The 14,930-nt window shown below is 44.6% G+C and overlaps 2 protein-coding genes across 2 annotated transcripts; one reads left to right on the plus strand and one right to left on the minus strand.

The window, feature by feature from the left end:
- The first annotated feature begins 255 nt into the window (after nt 1-255).
- LOC142995370 (multidrug and toxin extrusion protein 1-like) lies at nt 256-5,131 on the plus strand. The gene is made up of 17 exons (XM_076146383.1): nt 256-416; nt 591-692; nt 867-935; nt 1,030-1,178; nt 1,414-1,456; nt 1,621-1,665; nt 1,786-1,883; nt 1,976-2,073; nt 2,185-2,298; nt 2,535-2,602; nt 2,716-2,824; nt 2,902-2,977; nt 3,077-3,146; nt 3,257-3,389; nt 3,581-3,675; nt 3,822-3,899; nt 4,135-5,131. Exons 1-17 carry the CDS (start codon nt 327-329, stop codon nt 4,420-4,422), a joined length of 1,725 nt encoding a protein of 574 aa, XP_076002498.1. The 5' UTR covers nt 256-326; the 3' UTR covers nt 4,423-5,131.
- Nucleotides 5,132-8,981: 3,850 nt separating this feature from the next.
- Nucleotides 8,982-13,901, minus strand: slc13a5b (solute carrier family 13 member 5b). The gene is made up of 12 exons (XM_076146364.1): nt 13,823-13,901; nt 12,869-12,997; nt 12,649-12,785; nt 12,203-12,423; nt 11,906-12,062; nt 11,705-11,827; nt 11,410-11,622; nt 11,233-11,309; nt 10,978-11,096; nt 10,528-10,689; nt 9,294-9,431; nt 8,982-9,167 (listed from the first exon to the last, which is right to left on the minus strand). The coding sequence occupies exons 2-12, from the start codon at nt 12,965-12,967 to the stop codon at nt 9,042-9,044; spliced, it is 1,572 nt and encodes a 523-aa protein (XP_076002479.1). The 5' UTR covers nt 12,968-12,997; nt 13,823-13,901; the 3' UTR covers nt 8,982-9,041.
- Between the last annotated feature and the right edge of the window lie 1,029 nt (nt 13,902-14,930).

Genomic DNA, 14,930 nt, shown 5'->3' on the forward strand with positions numbered 1-14,930 from the left:
GCCTGATATGAGCAGCGACGAGTTCATTTTTACTGTACCTGCATGTGTCACATTACCATATAGCTTTCTTGAATAACAAAGGTGCCAGTTAGATTGACATGATGTTTGCATGAAAACCTGTCCAGCAACTGAAAATGCAAATAACTTTGTGTCATCTGTGTCACATCACATACTAGACAGCTGTCCAATCCCAGTATTGGACATGAAATGCACGTTGTAGTGAACTTGCTGGGACGTAATAGTGAGTGGATCCTGGAGAACTACCAAGACTACATAGAGTCTGTCTGAAGGTACAGAGGCCTGCACTGGGACGTGGTTGTGGGGATATGGAGGAGTCCGGTACCAAACTGTTCTGCTGCACGACAAGGAAAAACAGGGAAGAGCTGTGCCACATTCTGAGGATGGCCGGACCTATGGTAGGAAGCTTTTTACGCTTCCTGCTGTGTGAGGGATTGTGCGGATTGTGGCTGTCTGTGCTCACAGTCTGAATTATACAATAGAAGACAATGCAGGCTCAGTGTGACCTCTTTTGCAAGGACGCACGCATGAACTTTTACTAGCATTTACTCTGCTGATGTTTGTCTTTTTAGCTGTTTGCTCAGATTTTCATTTACCTGTTTCCATTTGTCACTACGATGTTCTGTGGTCGTCTGGGAAACGACGTGCTGGCTGGCTACGGATTAGCTACTGCTGTAAGTGGTCGCCTGCATGCTTCAGAGAGTTGTGGATGTAAAGGGAAATATTACACCTGAAAATGTGGATTTTGGCTTTTACGATGCTCCCACTGTCACCTGGGAAACGGCTGCTATGATTGTGACAATCCTGATATAGTACAATTACAGATATTACATAAATCTTCATTGCAGACCATAAACATGACCATCAAAGCTACAGGAGCAGGTGTGAGCCTGGCGTGTGATACTTTGGTGTCTCAGGTGCGGAAAACTCTATTCTTAGGATGATAAGTGACTGACTTTCATACGTCCCTCCCGTCCAAAACGATGACATTGTGCCTGCACTGTGATACAGATATTTGGCGGCAAGAACTTCCTGCGAGTGGGAGTGATCCTTCAGCGGGGCATCATCTTCCTCATTTTGCTCTGTCTGCCATGCTGGGGTCTGCTCATCAACGCTGAGGCCATCCTGCTGTGTTTGGGCCAGCATCCACAGGTGGCCAGGTAAATCAGAGCACAGACACATTAGCAACAACCCAATACAAGAGTTCATTGATTTAATCTAACATGGTGATCTCTGCATTAGAATCAAATGTGATCCCCAAATATTTGAGGAATCAATCAATGATGGATGGCAAAGGTCGAAGTGTATCAAAGTGGACTGATACATGTAGCAATCATGTGAAGCAGAGTTTACCTTTGGATCTGTCTGGACATCAACATTGAGATTTGTTTTCAGAATTGCCCAGGTTTACATCACAGCCTTCCTGCCTGCAGTGCCCGTGAGTTTCCCTCCTCTCACCTTTGCACACTAAAATGTTCCAGTTTGTGTGTGCGACATGTCATGTGTGCGTTCCTGTGGAGGCCCAGAGATCATCTTCATGCATCACAATGTTCAGCAGCAGATTGTCACAAAGGAACAAAGGTTTGCGTGTTTGTCTTTCAGGCAACGTTTATGTTTCAACTTCAGCTGTCTTACCTAAAGAACCAGGTGCTCAGCTACATTCATCCCGACATACACCTTTACATTCACGTGAAATGTAAATAAAATAATTTTAATTCAATATTTATATGCCAGTGATGTTTATTGTGTTTCATGTTTTGTTTTCAGGGAATAATGCTGCCTCAGGTGTGCGCAGCTGTTTTAGCAAACATTGCTAATGTGGCGACAAACTTCATCCTTATTACCTGGCTGGATCTGGGCGTCGGGTTTGTTCTCCCACACTGTTCACCCATTCCTGTTTAATTGTGAATCTGGATGAATGCTCACTCACATTATTGTGAACATGTCTGCCTTACAGTGGCTCTGCAGCAGCCAACTGCCTGGCTGAGATATATATGTGTGCATTTATGTTTGCTTGCATTTGGTGGAAGAAGCTGCACGTAACAACATGGGGAGGTAACTTCACCATGCACCACATCTGTACTCTGCCCTCATGATGTGTTGGACCACTTCATCCTTCCTTCAGCCTTTTCCTCTATAAGAATAATATTCTTCCTCCCCCTGCAGGCTGGTCTACAGAATCACTGCAGGAGTGGGGCTCCTTCATGAGACTGGCCCTTCCCGGCGGACTGATGCTTTGTTTTGAATGGTGGTTTTATGAAATTGCAGGTTTTTGTTCAGGTAACAAAATATTAAATTAGTGTATGAAGCCCAACAGACATAAACAATGGGCAATCTATTCATATTTAAATGGTGATAGCCATTTGAAGCCCAGAAGATGTTATTCTATCAGATATTGGTAACCCAAACCCTTGATTACCATTTTGAGGCTGATTCATAAGACATAAACAATGGACAGTACATAAACATTACCAAGCATCTCGTTTCTGCTTCTGTACTCTGTCTCCAATGATCAGGGATATTGGGTGAAGTTGATCTTGCAGCTCAACATATTGTGATGTTGGTGGTAATGACAGTCTACATGGTATTACTGCATATCTCCTACTAATCAAGACGTTCTGTCTTGATCACATTTGATGTCTTAGTTCTTGTTAGTTTTACAAGTTTTACAAGTTTTACAAGTTTGCACACCCACAGGTCCCTCTGGCTGTAGAAGCTGCTGTGTGTGCCCGCATGGGTAACGCGCTCGGAGCAGGAGACACCGCCCGTGCTCTTCTTAGCTGCAAACTCTCCCTCATCCTCACAGGTCAGTTAGAAACCTCTTATGTTATTGTGTTCAACATCTTCATGTTTCGACAAATTTAACTCTCCCTCTTTCTCTAGTCGTCCTAGGGATCGTTAATTGTATCGCACTTGTCTCTTCAAAAACAGTGATTGGCTTCATTTTCACCTCTGATGAGTGAGTGTTCAAGGTCACTAAAGGGCAATGTTGTGTAAATGATGACATGCAAAGAGCAGCGTGTATATCAACAATAACAGCGTCCTCTCATCATTTCAGGGAAATTGTAGGCCTGGTCTCCACCTTGATGAGCATTTATTGTGTTCATCAGTTATTTGAGGGTCTTCTTGTAAGTATTGTAGTTTCAGTTTAGTGCAAAACTATAATCTTATCAAAACTTCATTGCTTGTTAACAAATGATTGATCTTAATAGTAAGAACTTGTCTTTCACCACCCTAGTGTGTGTGCCAGGGCATTTTCTTGGCCATGGGCAAACAGAAGATACCAGCTGTAGCTAACTTCATTTGTTACTACTGCACTGGACTTCCATTTGCTGTTCTACTCATGTTTGTTGCAAAGCTGCGACTCTCTGGTACACACACACACACACGCATGCACACGCAGACACACGCAGACACACGCAGACACACGCAGACACACACACACACACACACACACACACACACACACACACACACACACACACACACACACACCTGATATGCAGCTCTTTGTCATATGTATGTATGTTGTTGTCTTGATTCTCCATCCTTTGCTCAACAGGTTTCTGGATCAGTATTTGCAGCTGCTTCGTTCTCCAAAGCATCGTCTTCCTCATCATCATCTTCAAACTGAATTGGGAGAAAATTACAGAGGAGGTATGATACAATTACTGTAGCTTGATAGACATGCTGTTTTTTGACTAATATACAGAGAACAAAGCATCGTCTAGATAGCAGGCGTCTGGTTTGTGAAAGAATCAGCAGAATTTGGCAGTTATGTCTCTCTGTGTCATCGATCTCAGGCTGTGAAACAAGCTCAGAAGAAGACACACCTGCACAATTGGACACACACAGAGGACAGCGACGACCCTGCTCACCAGGTAGCCAGCAGCAGCAACCTCAGTGGGCTGCTACACTACAATGAACCTCATTTATTTGTGTTTTGTTTGAGAGCCAAAGATGCTAAATATTCTCTGTCTCATGTATTTGCCATTTCACAATTTTCCGCACACTCTGAGTCCCATATGTCTCCACAAAATGAAGTAAAATAAAATACGGGGGGTTTGTTTAATGACAAAAAAGCCCCATACTAATAACATACATATGTGTCCTAAGTCAGCGGAAGGCTACATCCCTGTGAACACCTGTGAACCGAACACAGAGACAGAGATTGGACACCGGGTCCTGCAGCTGAAGGGTAGTCGCCTCTCCACTACTCAGCTGATCTTCAGGCGAGGCCTTGTCATGCTCACCGCAGTTTTGCTCCTGGCTGTGGGGGTAAGTGTGCACTTTCTTGTGCCCTTGCCAGGGATCCTTCCTTCAGATACCAACTCCACTATGGACCGGATCAATGCTACCTTCGCTCCTGCTCAAATTCTGTCCACCGTGCTGGATCCAAAATAGTATCCAGAGAGACACTGACGGATTGAGTTTGGGTTTCTCTTTTTATTAATTTTTATATATTCTATTTATACTATAGAATGCTTTAGTTGGAGACTCATGTGAGTCTGTAAAGTTCCAATGTTTTTTAATTGTGCTGTGTCATTACTTCAGTTTAAAGAGCAAACCTATGATAATCTAAACCAAACACGATGTCTTGCAATTTAGCTGGAGGACATCTGACACATGTAGACACACACTGAGCTGGTAAATTAAAAAGCAATAAAAGCTTCATGGAAATGAGATGAATATTTAATATTTACGACACAGCTTCAGGACTGTGTGGCTGCCATTCTCCACCTGTCCACTAGCTGTCACTCTTGAGTTTCCCCTCTCACGGTCACCTGACACACACTCACCTGCTGCATTCTTCTCTAATCAGTCCAGTGCCTGTTTGTTTGTCTCTGTGGTCTCTCGTCTTTCCAGCCGCTCTAATGATATCCTGTTGTTTTTTTTTCACTTACTGACCAATTTGTTTGTTTGTCTGCTGCTGCCATGGATTTATGTAGAAGGAAAAAGAAAAAGAAAAGGTAAAAAAGAAGTCTAATCTTGTGTGTTACCACTGTGTTACCACATGTTTGCAAACAAATGCCCAGAATTTTTTTCTTCTTTTATTTTCATCCTTGTGTGGATGTGCTCATACAGACATGCATAGCAGGCAGCTGTTTTTGGAGATGTAGTTATGAATAAAAAAAAACAGAATAATGATTGACTGAATGACATCGATCCATTCTCTGTGGCTGCTTTTTTATCAGTGTGTGATGCGAAAAATACCTTGGTACGTTAATTATTCTGAGAATGAGTTGGTGAGTAAATGTATCCCTCTCAATGCCCTCCTAGATAGATGTCGATCAGATTGATTTTAAATTCTACATTTTACCAGCAGATGGAGCCATTTCCCAAGTAAATCATGAAAACGTGCTGTCGTTTCAGTACTTCATATTTTAGAGACAAAATGCAGATTTTCAATCAATTTGGATGAACCTGTAGCTCTCTGATGGCGACTGAAAATATTATATCACAACAAAAATCATCAAGTAGTACTAAAATAAACACCAAAACATGGTCAGAAATGATTTGTCTTAGTTGTCAAATCCTGCGGCCACAACGTAAAGACAATGGACAATGAATGACGGTTTGAGTCTGAGTGAAAACGACCGCTCAGCATGTGTGTGTGTTACATAAAGCGTCCTCTTTGTCAGGTGATGCTGGCCTGGGTGCCTTCTCTTTCACTGTAATGTCTGTGATTTGGTTTGACGTGCAAGGAAAAAAAAACAGATTGAAGTCTGTAACAGCTGACTGAATCAACCCAGGGTGGTACACCAAAACAATCCACTGAGAGCTTCAAGGACATGAGTACAATGGTAGGGTTGCAGGGCCTCAACCTCTTATTACACCTAAAAATGTCCTTTTTTGCGAGTGAAGCACTGTACAGAACACATACAGCGGTCTGCTGTGCATGACTGTCATGAGTCATCTGTATCCTGTTCTTACACATGTGGCACACGCAACAGAGGTCTAAGACGGGTGTTTCTAAGGGAAGTATTCTGGATAGGTCTCCTGGTAGGACATACAGTACACTGAGTCCTGCTGAAGACAGGGTAAACCTCCATTTGTGTATTTGTAATCATGAATGAAATGTAAGTTTTGTTCTGCTCAGTGTGAACTTTTGTTGAGATTAGTGCAAAGAAAGCCCCTCTGTCCTCCCTCTGGTCCTTCTAGGGTTTTGGCCCGACACAGGTCCTGGCTTAATTGGATAATGGAGTGTCCACCTGAAACCATCTCTGCACACAATCCTTTGAAATCCAGGAAGGATCGATGGTATCAGACAGACTTCATATTGTCCTCAGGAGTAACTGATACAAAAGCGGGTAGGAAGGTCAGCGGCTGCATAAGCCTTCTCCTCCACAATACCAGCCTCAGATACAGAACAGGTGGACTGGAGACAAAATGAGCTTTTCACCCTGCGATGATAACCAATTACTAAATCACAGAGTTGATATCTTCGTCCCTCTAGTTACTGTGAAACAAGAGCGCCGAACATTATGATTAGTTAATTGTCTTTGAGAGTTCATCAGAAGACTTCCTACTTGTGTCTTTGGCCCCTCGCATGAAACCCCAGCAAAGGGATCTGCATCTTCCTGCTGGAGCCTGAAAAGTATATATAGCCAATAATGGAGGCCATGATACACAAGGAGATGCTTCGATGGTTTAATGAGTGGGTGGCTGAGAGTCAGCGAAGGGAGAGAAAGGCACTGTAATTACATAAGCCTTCTTCCCCCAGTAGGAGCTTAAATCATAGTGATCAGAACTTTTCTATGAGCCTAACCACCTGTTACGCACTCTTTAAAACTGTCCAACATTTTAATTGTCCTGCTGAGCTAAAGGTCGCAGCCAAAGCTTTTGATGTGAGCGTTTCCCTCTTCCTCTCTTCACTCTCTCCTGCCACCAACATCGCAAAATCTGCTGAATGGTTCAGTGTTGTCCAGTGCCATATGTTGGCTTATGATGAACTATTTGGAAATATTTAGAGTGTCTGTGAATCTTATATCTTGCCTGTGAATCATAATTCTCATGGTGGTGACAGTTGCCAGGTCAAGTCTGATCATGAATGGATAGAAAACCGTGTGGGCTGTAATAAATTGACTCCGAGTCGCTAAATGGCCAGTTGTGAAATGTCTTCATTGAGCCAACTTTGTTTGTGATGTATATCCAGCAGTGTAAGACAATTTGACCTTGACCTCTGGTTCAGACGACCAGACGCGGTAAAGGACAATGACCCAGCAGCTTGTGTCTATAGGTGTGGCCTTTGAGACCCAGATTACTCCGGCTTTATACTCTGTGTTTACAGGATTATATCAACCCGCGCACGAGACAAGAGGTGACTGTGCGAGACGCCGGTTGACGAAACCCAAGTGCACTTTCAAACGCAGGTAACAGTCATGTGAAGTTGAGAAAGAGCAGAGTGATGAGGAAAGTGTGGGTGTATTGTTTTGAGTGACGATGTATGATGACGGTGCTGATTTATAGCTAAGTCCCACCTTACTCACCCCTTTATTAAAGCCTCATCCTGGTTTAAAAGCCTGTAGATCATCAGTGGAAACTGTAACAATATCAAAAACAGGATAAATGAGTATCAAGGATTTATTTGAATTTATTGAATAGAAATGTTTACTTCTAAAGATCAAAAATCCTTCTGGGACAATTAACATATATCAGCTTGGTATGGTTTTATGTAGAGAAAAGTAGTTTAATGTTGCTTTTTCCCTTAAAAGTTCATTGTCCGCTCGTCTGTCACTTTAATAAAAAGAGATTCACATTTACTATGTAACTTTTAAAGTGTGATATTTTATTCAGAAAAATTTGCAAAACTTTGCATGTTTCAGTAAATCTAACAGCAAATCACTATGCAGAGGTAATGCAGTTACAAATACTAAAACTAAAAGAAATTGGATTAAACAAAGTTTTATTCTTATATCTGGCACTTGTCTGCATTTCAAAATAAAGTTGAACATATTTAATCTAACTTATCACGTAGGTTGCGTATCTATCTTTTTTTTTCTTAATTATTTAGCACTTGATTTGATTTAGTTTGTCAGTTTATTATGTGATCTGATAATGTGATGTGATTTCATTAAACCCATTTATAATGTATGCAGATGACAAAGTCCTTTTAGTTCATGTTTATAATATGTAATCAGTAGGCAATCTATACACTGATTCTGAGAAAAATTTTATTACAGTTGAAAAACAATTTCTTACAAATCATATCAGCACATATTGATCTAAACAGTTAGAGAAAAAAAAATCAGTACGTTTGTTTGTGCAAAGGCACGTCTGGGTCACAGGGTTTTCCTGTGCTCATACACTTCAAAGTTCGAGTGATGTTGGAAGTAAAGCGCCCGTATGTCCACAACATAAAGTATGACACAACGCATGATTAGACTTGGATATAAGAATGTAAAGGCACGTGTTTAATTCTCTTTGTTATACTGTACAAATGATAACATTATCTATAAATAACAACAAAGCTATATAAACAAGCAAATCTCAAAACTTTATATGTAAAATCTGAAATCTAAATCTCTTTATTGGTGTTTAGATATGGCTGACATGGCAACAGTGATGCCATTATCTCTGCTGTGAAGGTAGTTTGTCTTTGCAGGATAACAAAGGTCTGCGATCCTACGCACATGGAAAACAGCAGCACAGCAATGTTGTTTTTCCAAAGGGTGTGAATACCATGAATTCTGCCCTGTTTGTTGTCTTTAAACTGCCTTATGGGCCTATGGGATCTGTTTCAATGTATTACATCATAGTGCAAAGTATAGATTCCATTTTCCATTCCCACTGATATCCATCGCCTCATTCTTCTGTAAGCAAGACTCAGGTGTCAATGAAAACAAGCGTAGAGGGGCTCGTCCGCTAACACGCCAGGACGCAGGCGGCCCCCCAACGTCAGCCTGGGGCTGCCTCTCTGACCGAGGGGGGGGTGGTGGGGGGGCTTCGTCTGGCACCGGTGAATAAGGCAGGAGGGCAGGGTGTGCTTGGAACATCTCCTATGGCCGAACCCTGACCGAGGCTCACACCCCGGTGACATTAGCCCAGGAGGGGAAGGTGTCCAGGTCAAACATGGCCCTGCCCCAGCTGTTGATGGCCAACGTGATGCAGAGGATGCCAATAAAGTTCATGACGATGCCCGTCCTGGCCTGAGGGAGGAGAAGAAGGCACTCTAACTGGATGCACATATAGAATGAATGCTTGAATGCGACGACAGTGACCTTCAAGTGACAGCTATGCTGACAAAGCTTTACCAGACAAAGCGGCATACCCACCATATCAGAAACCTTGAGGTAACCATAGGAGAAGACGATGGCATTCGGTGGCGTAGCAACGGGCAGCATGAAGGCGAAGGAGGCACTCAGGGTACACGGCACCATGACGTACAGCGGGTTCATTCCAATGGACTGAGACTGCAACAAACACAGAGAGTGTCAGCAGTCTGAGACGGGGAGGAGCTCCGTCTAGATCACAACATGGTCCACTCCCACACCTGGCTGTGTTTGTGTCGTAATCACTGACTCACAACCCGAGACTGAAACCAGTGCAATCCTCTGCACAGTAGAAACTCTCATTAGATGGCAGATGAAATGGGACGAGATGCAATTACTGCAAGGAAAGTGCTGCATATGCAACGATAATGTCCGACTATTACGAGGACGGGAGAAACCTTTGCTACGTGAGGTTTGAGATTCTGGCTTCAGAATTACAGTCTGCATGATATGGAGGCTAATGCCTGGTCTTTAAAGTTGAACTTATCTCCAACTTAAAAAACAACTTATCACGAAGGTTGTGTATCAATCACAATCCCTTGAAGGTTCTTCAAGGACACACAACAACCTAATCTCTCTCATTACATTACGATCATTTTGGCAGACACTTTTATCCAAAGCGACTTACATTACTACCACCCTTTGCAGAGGGGGGAGCAATTGAGAGTTCGGTGAGCACCTCAGCAGGGGCTCGAACCTGCGACCCTCCAGTTCCCAAGCGGAAGCTCTACCCACTGAGCCACTGCCCCTTCTCCCTCCCACTTTCACACCAGAGCCCTGACACCCCAGTGTGCTCACTCGGCTGGGCCCCCCCCCTCCATAAATTCTCACTGAATGGTCCCTTGGCGTTCTCTTTCTTCAGCCGCCATCCCGAGCGTTCTCTCTCTCTCCCTGGTGCCGAGCTGCTTGGGCACAGTAACGCCATTCTTCAGCCTGCAGCAGGGTGGGCACCATTACAAGGCACTGGGCCTGTGCTGGTGTGTGTTTGTGTGTGTTTGGTTCCAGGAGGGGCCCCTGGGAAGGAGGGGAGGGGAGCCTCAATCACCAACTCGAGGGGCAACCAAACAAGGGTTGTCTGCCCCCCTCATCCCTCCCACAAGCCTCTACTGGGAGTAAACTCAATGCTGGACTCCCATTGGGGGAAACGGCTCAAAAGAAGTAGACACCCGATCTGACAGCCTCCTTCCGGTGATGTCACATTCATTTTATTCTCTTTTTTTACTCTCTGAGCTCTTACCATGGAGGCTAAGACAGGTAGGAAGAGTGTCGCCGTGGCTACGTTACTGGTGCACTCGGTGAAGGTAGCAATCAACAGGCACAAGATGATAGCAATCGCCCAAGGAGGGATACTTTGCAAAGGAGCCATCTGATTTCCCATCCACTTGGAGAGTCCGGATTCCTGGGGAAAAATGGAAAACATAATCATATATACATTGTGCGGCTCAATTTGGAAATGTACAGAAGAAAATGACAGTGTATAAAGTTGTGTGTTTCTTCCGCTAGATTACACACACAAGCACTTACAAAGGCACAGAGGAAATGTGACAAAAACAAGTGAATGAACAGTAAATAGGAGTTATACACACCCGACAACCGCCACCGCCAGCTTTCAACACTTACAGACGTCATATTATGTTTAAGCTCTAAAATAGGTTCGACTAACATTGAGATTATCACCGCCACTTACTTCGCTTCCCTTGGCGAGAGCAAAACCTCCTCCGAGAAGAAGCACAATGCTCCATGGTAACTTCTTCTGGACCACTTTCCAGGAGAGCAAAGCTGTGTAGGTGCCAGTTTGATGAGGCACTACAGATTAAGAATAAAAAGCATCAATAAATGTTGGTGTTTGAACTACGCGTCTCAAAAACTCGACCACCTGTCACAATCCTTCCTTCAAGAACTGGCAGCTCACCCGTGTCTAAACTTCTAGACCTCCGCAAACACAGTCGCGGGGCGTTGGCGGGCAAAACAAAGAGAAGGACAGCGATGAAAACAGCCACTGTGGCGTCTGTTACGTATCTGAGGGATGGAACAAACAAGCAACAGCAAATGAAATCACAACCGCAAACTATCTTCATGTATAAGTGCGTTAAAAAAGAGGGTATTAATGTGCACAAACTCGGCTTGGGAGTTGAAGACTTCCGTGGCCCAGCCATCGACGAAGCCCGGTTCCCTGGAGAACCACAACACGACCAGCAGGGTGAAGAGACCCAGGACACTCAGCTCGCCGTAGCACATGGGGCCCAGCTGACGATGCTGTTCACGGATCACGTTGTAGGCAGCGATCTCCTTCTCCGTCTTCACAGATCCACATCCCCACGTTTTTTTAAAGCTACAGGGACAAAATGTCCCATTTATATATTTGTTACATTGATTCAAGCCTCTTATGGAGCTTTGTTGACCATCAAACTCACTTGAATCCCATGAAGACAAATTGTAGCCAAAGCCAAGCCAGCGTGAGCATTAAGATCATGTTGGGGAAGGCGAAGCCGAACCAGGAAGCGAAATTAATCACATCATCGTTATGAGGGAACAGTCTGTAGGAAAGAGCAAAATTGGAACAATAAGTTACACAAACCCACATGATAGACTTTAACTGCCAAACCATAACTCACTGGTTCATTTGGCCCTTGAGCACCAGGTTGGGGCCGGTGCCTGTCAGGGTGGCCGTGCCTCCGATGCTGGCAGCATAGCAGATACACAGGGTCATTCCTTTACACATCTTCGTCCGTTCCTCTGCTTCCTTGAGGTGCTCAGCCTCCACTGTCGCGTCTAAAAAGGTCACAACCACCGGACCTTCGCACAGAAATGACAAGAGGAGAGGAGCAGCATAGTTTTAAAAGAAGGACACATCTATTTCATGCTTCTAAACATCTGCTCTTCCTCAGACAGATGCAGTTTTCTAAGCCCACCTTGCCCCTCGCTCTGTTTCTCTGTCTGTGGAGGCTGCTTGCCGTCCGTCTCTGATGGTGGCACCTGCTCGTCTGAGCTGAGGATCTGAGGCATCTCTGCTGCTTTGTTGTTCAGCTGCTCCAGCACAGCTTGGACAATAGGCACCATCATGGCTGTGGTGGCCGTGTTGCTGATCCACATGGATAAGAAAGCCGTCACGCTCATGAACCCCAGCATCAAACTGCCCGGGACATAAAGGAGCACATGTGGTTTGACCTTATAGACCTTGAGTGTCAACATATCAATGTACAGTACAAAGAGGAAAACAACAAGCGAGAGTGTGTTGTCTTTTATGATGTTCTCCTCATTTATACGGGGTGTTTACTTATCAGGCTGATAAGATATTGATCAGATATGAGACGAGCCTGATAAAGAAGTCGCTGCGCCGTCGGGGGAAGTGACTCACAGTGCAGGACGGACACCGACAAACAGCAGCACCCTTAAGGCGATGCGCTTGTGCAGATTCCAGTGCTCCACGGCCACCGCGACCATCAGCCCCCCCACGAACAACATGTTTGTGTCCTTCAAGTACTGCATGCACACCTGAGTTGGCGAGGTCACACGGAGAAAGGCGTTAACAGAAATCCGTCCTTCCTCACACGGGTTCCATGGTGAATTCTACTCACATCTTTGGATTGCATGATGCCGAAAAGGGGGAAGAGGAGGGCAGGGAGGAGCGCTGTTATAGCCAGCGGGAGAACCTCTGTGCACCAGTACACCGCCATCAGGATGATCACATACGCACATTCTGCCTCCTGGAAGGAAGAAACACACACACACACAGTTGCAAAACAGACCTTGCTTTAGGGTCAAGAACACGATCCTTGTGAAAAGAAGAAGGGCCCCATAATCTGCATGAGGGGGCAGATCAATGCACACGAGCCGAGTCATTAAAAGCCGTTACAGCATTGTTTTTAACGAGAAGTGACCGCAGAGCTGCTTGGATTATGATGGTTCAAGGGTTAAAGATCACTTGGCTGTTCTGTTTCAAGTCACCTGCTTGTACACCTGCAGGGCCGAAGCTGCGTGTGTCTGAGCTTTGGGTCAGTTATGGACACACACGCTGGGATGAAGAGTTTGGCATTTGCTTCCATTTAAGACAGATTTCCTGGTGAGCATGTCCTCTGTGTCACATAGGGACAGAGACCCTTTGACTCTTGTGTTCCCACGCTGGACGTGACCTTTCCGTGTTAACACCAAGGAGTTAAAACAACAGGAGCCCAGAATGGGGGGCCACGGGGGCCAGTTCCCAGGCGTTTGAGCCCCAATGCACCGGGCCGCTGGTCCGGATCAGCAGGTGCAGGAGCCCAAACACAACCGCGTCACATTCACTCACTTACGGGGCATTTCCGAGCTGACGCAGCCATTCATTCGGTTCATTCATGTGTCTAACCTGCATGCATATTAATGTTTAACCAACCAGCTTTGGGTTTTTAAAGAGACAGGGTGGATTCAAACTTGCAACCGATAAGCACAGGTTACTTTTCTTTCGCCAAATGCGCGCGGTAATCATTTAGTTTTGTAACTTTGAAGCATGCGCCAAAATGTAATCAAAACTTTTTTAAAGGACAGTTACGTACCCCTGTGCCGATAACCAAAGGCAGCGGGAGGAGAAGGAACGGGGAGGAGAAGAGGATGAGCTCGTTCCTGATGGAGCGGACGTATTTGAAGAAAGCCATCCTGAGCTAGAGCCCGGACAGGAGCAGAGAGAAGTCTGGAACCATGGATGGGTCCGCTTTTACCCACATGGAGGCGAGGGGGGAGGAGAGAGAGAGGGAGAGGAGAGGGGGAGGGAGAGAGAGAGAGAGAGAGAGGAGGGGGGCCAATAGAACTATCAGAATGAAGAGAGAGAGGGGGGAGGGGGATGGGGGTCAATAGAACTATCAGAATGAAGAGAGAGAGAGAGAGAGAGAGAGAGAGAGAGAGAGAGAGAGAGAGAGAGAGAGAGAGAGAGACATTCCTTGTGTTGTGATGGTGATCAGTGTTTTACCCCACATGTTCTACGTGAGCATCATGTAGTTAAGACATAATCAGGTTTTCTCCTCTCCACACACACACACACACACACACACACACACACACACACACAAATACAGTACACACATTGAACGACAATGTAAAAAAAACCCAGTTAATAAATTAACTGAAATAAAATACAAAGTAATTAAAAGAGTATATGCTGAATGATAAAATCAAGTGTATAAAAGAGAAATTTAAAAAGAAAAGGAAAAGTGCAGTAAAGAGTTGTGCTAATGTCTTCTGACAGTAGGACCATGTTTACAAAAATGTCTCTCAAGTAGGAAGCTATTCCTTGTAGTGAAAACATCAATAACACAAATTAGTTCATCATAGATATCATTGCTGGACTCATGTGCTCACCTCATGCATGCAGTTTGCAGTAAGTTTAGGCAGTGATTGATGTTAAACGATAGAGAACATGCTATGGCTCCAGGTGCCTGGATGTGCCTGGAGGTATCAGACCTAGACGGCCCTGCAGGCTGGGGTGGAACACCACATGCTGAGCCGAGAATGTCTTCTTCTTGTGTATTCTTTGTCCCTTTGTAAAAGGTGCTGACTATGTTGCATTTGGTGGTATGCTCAGATGAAGGCAACTTTTAATTGTGCATCGACAACCCTGTTAAGGCTTCAGCAAAAGTACCTGCCTGGTAACTTAATATAGATACTAAC

Source organism: Genypterus blacodes, unplaced genomic scaffold (assembly GCF_046128005.1).
Source record: "Genypterus blacodes isolate CSIRO-AG114 ecotype Tasmania unplaced genomic scaffold, CSIRO-AGI_Gbla_v1 ptg000032l_1, whole genome shotgun sequence".
Classification (NCBI taxonomy): Eukaryota; Metazoa; Chordata; class Actinopteri; order Ophidiiformes; family Ophidiidae; genus Genypterus; species Genypterus blacodes.